The 7,164-nt window shown below is 35.4% G+C and overlaps 1 protein-coding gene across 1 annotated transcript in view; it reads left to right on the top strand.

Annotated features, from left to right (window-relative positions):
- The first annotated feature begins 1,948 nt into the window (after window positions 1-1,948).
- The window catches only part of slc17a9b (solute carrier family 17 member 9b), a 17,158-nt gene continuing 11,942 nt past the window's right edge, over window positions 1,949-7,164 (top strand). The window contains exons 1-5 of the mRNA XM_016574312.1: window positions 1,949-2,418; window positions 3,099-3,296; window positions 4,571-4,710; window positions 5,686-5,785; window positions 5,888-6,018. Coding sequence (XP_016429798.1) covers window positions 2,288-2,418; window positions 3,099-3,296; window positions 4,571-4,710; window positions 5,686-5,785; window positions 5,888-6,018 — 700 coding nt within the window. The 5' untranslated portion in view covers window positions 1,949-2,287. The remainder of the gene's footprint in view (window positions 2,419-3,098; window positions 3,297-4,570; window positions 4,711-5,685; window positions 5,786-5,887; window positions 6,019-7,164) is intronic.

The following is a 7,164-nucleotide window of genomic DNA, read 5'->3' as shown; positions in this document are numbered from 1 at the left end:
ACAGATCTTAGCAAAGGCACCATCGAGGACCCCAAGTGAAAACGATCCTGCATCTCCATGCTTGCATTCTGCGGGGAACAAAATGGACGCTTTCCCTTTCCTTAACTATTTATACTCAGTGACTGACACTCAAACATCCTTTTATCAAACTTTTGTTTTGTTTACTTGTTGCTTATCAGAGACTTTGCATTAAATGGGCTGTGGAATTGAGATTGTTAAGATTTAAGGGTGACTTCTAGCCAAAATGGAAACACTTTTTTTATCACAGATGGATTTCTGTGATTTTTGTTACCGCAATGTTTGACTTGCTGAGCTGAATTGATCGCCTTTTAGCTATTTTGTTTTTGCAGAGGATTATTATGTTTCTATTTTGTCAGTGAATGTTCAGAAAGTCTACAAATATAGTTGAGGACTGAACCACACTATTTAGATTTACCTTCTTTTTGACTGTGTTCACTGATGTGAGGTACCTACGGCACAACAGTGGTGTCATCAAGGACAGTGGATTGATTGTACCAATACAGAGAACGAGTTCTGTGTGCTTTCACAACTTTTATTTGCAGTGCACAGGTATACATTTTGTATGCGTGTTAAAGGGCCCCGTCAAAGAAAATCTGCCCTTTTTCGAGTAATGTTTATTGCATTATAATGTTATAAAGTCATGTGACATTGTTTTCTACTGTACATTGTCATAGTATTCTTGCTTACATTGACATTCAGTTGTGATTTATAGATCACAACTGATGTAAAGTCAGATGCTTTACATAGGTATTAAATATTCTTTTTTTTTTTAAATCCCCAAACTCTATATTTGATTTTCAAAATTGCTGCTGTTGTTAAATGCTATGGCCAAATACTTATGCTGTGATGTCCAATTAAATGTTGCAGACAGTGTTTTTTAACAAATCAATATGGCAAATGAAAGCCCCACCTTGGCTGTCTTATGACTGATTATTATAATGGTTTGCGACTGGCAGGTAAAGATACAAATCAGAAATTACACTTCAAATGAGTTAAAATAAGAATAGGCCTATGTTATGGCAACTTGGACTTTGCCCTATGAAAGTCTATTTCTTTGGCAATGCAGTCGTGTCATGGTAATAAATTATTAACCTAGACTTGACTATTCTTTTCTCGTATATAATGTAGCAAAATTCGATTAATGGACAAATTGTTATTTTGAGTCGGGTCTTTTCAATGAATCGGATGAACCGGTTCACAAAGCCAGTCTGAAAGAATCGTTCACTATCTTTTAACTATTAATAATGGCAGTTGTCTCTATCAGACATGTCTGATTCATAATAAAATTAAGAATAATTTGATAGTAAAACAGCTGGAGTGAACCAATGAGTTTACTGATGGACTGAAAAATAAATTTAATAGCTTAGTAGAAATGTTGCTTGATTTATGACTGAAATTTTATCAACGCATATGAAAGTTAATTAAAAAGTGCAAAACGATTTTAGTCAAGAAATGTAAATGAATTTTAGTGTTGTTTACTGTAAAAGCAAATTATTTTTATGTTCTAAATGGGTTTGTTTTATGAGCTGAACCATGACTGCAGCAAACTGAACTGGGACGCATGAATACACGTATAATAAACAATTAATAACATAAAGCTGCACTAAACCTTATTTGAACGTTTAGAATGTTTAGCATGTCACGCCGGACTGCCATTGCCAATGACGCAATTGACGTAAAATAGTAAAAGAATCGTTTTTGTGAGCCGTTTTTAAACGAATCGTTCAAAAGAATCGATTCGCGGACATGAGTCGGACTTCACATCACTACAACGGTGTATCTGTAATAACTTCGCCACCATTAGTGGTGTTGCGTCTACTAAACCTGTCCTTTAAAATATAAGGTTCTCAGTTTCACATTAAGGTATTTAGCCGAAGAGAAACCATGCCTGAATTTCTATTGTTATGAGTGGAAGGGGCTGAGTCACGTTACTTCCTGGTTTGAAGAGGCAGTGGCTGGAGGAACTGCGTGGCTGAAAAAAGAAACTGACACGTGGATCATCATCAACACTTCAGGAATCAGGAAAAAGCTGAATTTCCTCCCGCTGCGTAATAGCAGTTGTGAAAGCCGAAAGTCCGCTCATTTATGCCAGTCGCCGGAGCGCAATGGATGCGGCAGAGGTCTTATAAAAGAGATGCTTCCGTGAGGAAACTGGAATAGAAACATTTTTTTTTCATTGCTTTGGTTTTTTGCCTGTAACGCTCGCACAGACTGACCCGAGAGGATAACAGAGCGGATAGTCACAAACGGATATATTTGGCGTTGAATGGCAATTCTACAAAAACATGGAAAGAACTCTTGTCCAGATTTGGCCAGTATTAAGGAGAACCCCGCAGATAATATCGGACAAACTGGATCCCAGAAGAAGTGGGCAGAGTCGAGTCAGAACTGGACAAGGTGAGACCACATCACCAAACTTTCCTCTAAATAATGATTATTAATTTAATACAAATAAGTACATTACTATGATAATAAAGTATATTAATACATTATAAAACAAAAGTATATTAATATGCACAGAAATTCACTTTATTCTAAGATACGTACAATTACCGTTTCAAGTTTAAATTTATTTTGGCAGCAAATTGTGAATGATTAAAATTATTGTAATATTTTAATATCAGTTTTCAAATATATAGATATACTTATATTTTTCCAGTTATTTAGTTTTTAAACATTTTATAACAAAATTGTGAAGTTTCATTCAAAATAAGAAAATGAACAAGCATGTATTAATATTAAATTACAAATTAAATTAAATTAAGTTTATTATACATTTATAATTATTAAGCACACTCTCTGAGTGCTCAGTCACCATTTGTTCTAAACCAGAGGATTGAAATAAACTTTGTGAATCTTTGTACTATTTAGGTCATCTTTTTTGTAAAAAGGTTGATGAACTAAGTGCATCAGCAGTAGTCAATGCATCTGAAGCAAATTAACCTAGATATGTACCTTCCAGTTAGAAATTGAATGTTATGTGCTGTGGCCTGTAATAACTTCTCATAGGAATCTTGTTTGTTGTAAAGAAGAAGAAAAAAAACTTGCTTCATATGGTTGTATCTGTCTGTCTGCAGGCCAGTGGCGAGGGTATGGACGGTGGTGTTGTTGCTGGGGACGTGCCTGCTGTACTGTGCCCGTGTGGCCATGCCTATCTGTGCAGTGAGCATGGCAGAGCGCTTCAGCTGGTCCAAGAGAGAGACAGGCATGGTGCTGGGCAGCTTCTTCTGGGGCTACTGCTTCACTCAGGTGCTTGGAGGCTACGTCAGTGACAGGTTAGTGAAACAAGAAATGAAATGTCATTATTTGTCTACTTTGTTTAAATTAGTACTATTAAAAATAATAATTATTATATATATATATATATATTTATTTATATTTATAGAGAGAGGGGGGGGGCTCTTAAATTAGTAATGAGTTAATATTTAATAGAAGGTATATAATTGTAAGTATAGTTGGGCAACAGTTAGTAGGTCGCATAAATTAGTGTTGAATGAAACTGACTTTCTCATTATTAATAGTAACACAGCATTTATTTTCACTGATTCACAACACATAATGCATAAAGGTAAACTATTTTAAGGTCTGAAAGGAAGGGCGGCTGAACAGTGAATTAATTTCTATTCAGATATTGAGTTAATGTGACGGCAGTCTTTGTTTTACAGGTGTGGCTCTATTTTAAAACCAGCACAGTTGCCAGATGTCAGAAATGCTTTAAATATTTGTTGAACAGGTTGTGGGTGACATGGCGTCTGCTTTATCACATTGGTTACATTGCCAAACAGCTAGCAGTGGATGTCTGTCGCAGATTAGATCTAGTTTAGCTTTTTGTCATTTTTATTAGTTTACATTCAAATAGGGCTGGACGATATGGCCGAAATTTATATCACGATATATTTCTTAATTTCGGTCGATACGATATAATTCCGATATCGATATGAACACTATTTATCTGAAATAGAAATCTTTTGTAACATTATAAATGCCTTTATCATCACTTTTGATCAATTTTAAGCATCCTTGCTAAATAAAATTATTAATTTCTATAATTTCTTTCCCAAAAAATGTATAAAAATTATACTGAATGGAATAGAGTAATGATGCTGAAAATTTTGCTATGCATGATTGAAAAAAATAATATCGCGATACATATTGATATTGAATTATTGTCCAGCCCTACATTCAAATAATATTAAAGAAATTACTGCAGGTGAGTTCATAATATGATTCTCATGTGAGCTAAAATACAGTAATTTTACAGAACTCCAAGTCTAGTGGCCACCAGAGAGCCACAACCTGCTCAGAAATGTGACCTAACATGATAAAGTAGGTGATACAAATGAAGCTTGCAATGAATCGCTTGTCTGCATTGGCCCATGCTGCAGATCTAAAGACTGAAGCAGCACTACAAAGTTTTTAATGTTGCAAGCCCTGCGGAATGTCTGGTTTGCTGGAGAAATGCTCAGAAATATGTTCAAATGTAAAAAGTCATGTTTGGATTTGATGTAGTATTCATAAATGTTTGTTTATTTGGTTTTGTTGATTTTAGAGTGGGAGGAGAGAAAGTGTTGATGTTGTCAGCGGCAGCATGGGGAGCAATGACCGCCTTCACGCCAATCTTAGCCCATTTCTGCTCCCAGCCCATCGTCTCCATGACCATCTCCCGCTTCCTCATGGGCCTGCTGCAGGGTGAGTGATTGCACCATCACAAAACAAGCTGAACTTCACACAACTGTGCTTATATGCTTTCATGCTGTACTGACTGTTTACTTTATAAGATCTAATGATAATGAATTGCAATAATAGTTTAAGCTTTGAGAAAGTTACAAAACAGTATTCAGCTGTTCTCAGTGTTTTTCTAAATGGGGCTGTAGTTTGCTGAAAACTGCAGAAGAGCTGTGCAATTTGGGAAAACTTGTTTAGTAAATCATTGCTAGCAAATTGCTAAATGTTCCCTCCTGCAATTTGTGACCCTTTTTTATGTGAATAGGTCTTTTGCTGTGGAGTAGAGCATAATTGTTCTGTGGTTGGCAAAGCGTTGAAATCTAACCACTATCATGCTCTGCCTTGCAAGTATAATTGTCTTTTTACAGACCCCTTGTTTTAGTGAAAGGGGTCTGTAAAAAGACAATGGACTGCTATAAAATATGCCATTTCTATAACGGTTATGACTTTGATTCCTTTGCCAGCATAGATGGTGCCACAGTTTGATTTTGTTACAGAAATATTAAAGTTTGTTAAAAGTAATTAATCCAGGCTTCTGCTACTAATCAGAATAAACAGCTTTACATTATTCAGAATTATGAGATGGGTACAAAACGTAATATTACAATACAATAGTACACATTACAATACACAATCTACAGTACAGTATAAAATAGAAAGTGAGTATTTGTAATGTGAGAGGATGCCCAAAATATCATTCATATGTCAATTACTTATTCTATTAAAAATATATATATATATTTTTTTTAAGTAAAAAAATATTTACTTAAAAAATAAATATTTAAGAAAATTAACTGTTTTAACTGTTATTTATTTATTAGTTACCACAAACTAATAAATGTTTAAATTTTAAACATATAGATTTATAATATTGACCGTTTTTGGTTATTAGCCATAATATGAGTGTTTGTTTTCTTGCTGTTATCATGTGATGCTCAGGTGTTCACTACCCATCACTGGCCAGTCTGTGCTCTCAGAAGGTTGTGGAGAGTGAGAGGGGCTTCCTCATGAGCACAGTAGGAAGCGGCTCATACCTGGGGTTAGTGTCTGATCTCTAACTGTGTCTGCTTTCACTGTTACATTTAGAAATGGAACGGATGTCTTTCAGATTGAATTTGTGTGACTGTGTGTATGTGTGTAGGACTCTGGTGATAGGAGGCATAGGCTCTCTGATGCTGGACTTGTATGGCTGGGAGAGTGTGTTCTACATCTCTGGGCTTCTGTCTGTGTTGTGGGCATACTGCATGTGGAAGTATCTGCTCAAAGGAGAAGGTATGTACAGAATATAGAAGCACAAACATTTGTGAGCATTGGGAATCTCTTGGTACCTCACAATTTGATTTAGATTCAGAGAATCATGATACAGTTCCTAAATGATTCTCAATGCTTTTTCATGTAGTAGATACATATTTTTGGCAGCTTACTGTGTTTTGTGGCCATATACACTACCATTCAAAGGTTTGGGGTCAGTACAATTTTTTGCATACCAGGGCCACATTTATTTGATAAAAAATACAATAAAAACAGTAATATTGTGAAATCTGATTACAATTTAGAAGAACTGTTTTCTGTTTTATTTTCATATATATATATATATATGCGTGTGTGTTCAAAAGAACAGCATTTATTTGAAAAAAAAAAACATTATAAATGTCTTTACTGTCACTTTTGATCAGTTGAATGTATCCTTACTAAATAAAAGAATTAATTTCTTTAAAAAATCTTACTGACCCCTAACTTTTGATGGTATAGTCCTTTATAAAAATTCCACATCGTAGCCATTCTAAAATATGCAAAATATTTCTTGCCATGATTGCCCAATCAAAATCAAGTATTCTAGAGAGCTGTGTAATAAGCTAATGTCATAATTTATGGTTTAAAGGGGTCATATGATGCGATTTCAAGTTTTCCTTTCTCTTTGGAGTGTTACAAGCTGATTGTGCATAGATAAGATCCCTGAAGTTGCAAAGACTAAAGTCTCAAAACCAAAGAGATATTCTTTATCAAAGTTAAGACTCTGCCACGCCCCCCTAAAACGGCTCGTTCTAACACGCCCCCACATATCTACCTCACTATGTGGAAATATTAGCATAATGCCACCCAAATGTGCACGCAAAGAAAGAAGGCATGGTTTCAGTAACCGCAGTTAGTGTAGAAGCAGCATGTCAGGGAGACGCTGTGTGTTTAAGTGCGAAAGCAAAAGCACTTTATTTGGATCACTTACAACAGAACAGCAATGCATTTTATGGACGACCGTTTCGTGAACCTAGGAGAGGAGGTAATTCTGACTTTGCTATGACAATCTGGCGCTTCTGAATCAGCTACTGTTTTGTTATTAGTTTAAGTATTTGCTATTGACTGTTCAAATGCGGAGTGTTGCGCATCGCAGAGTAACGTATCGTGAGTGTGTGTGTGTGT

This window comes from Sinocyclocheilus rhinocerous, unplaced genomic scaffold, assembly GCF_001515625.1.
Source record: "Sinocyclocheilus rhinocerous isolate Xijiao unplaced genomic scaffold, SAMN03320098_v1.1 scaffold5767, whole genome shotgun sequence".
NCBI classification, from domain to species: Eukaryota; Metazoa; Chordata; class Actinopteri; order Cypriniformes; family Cyprinidae; genus Sinocyclocheilus; species Sinocyclocheilus rhinocerous.
This window is presented reverse-complemented; position numbering and strand designations above follow the sequence as displayed.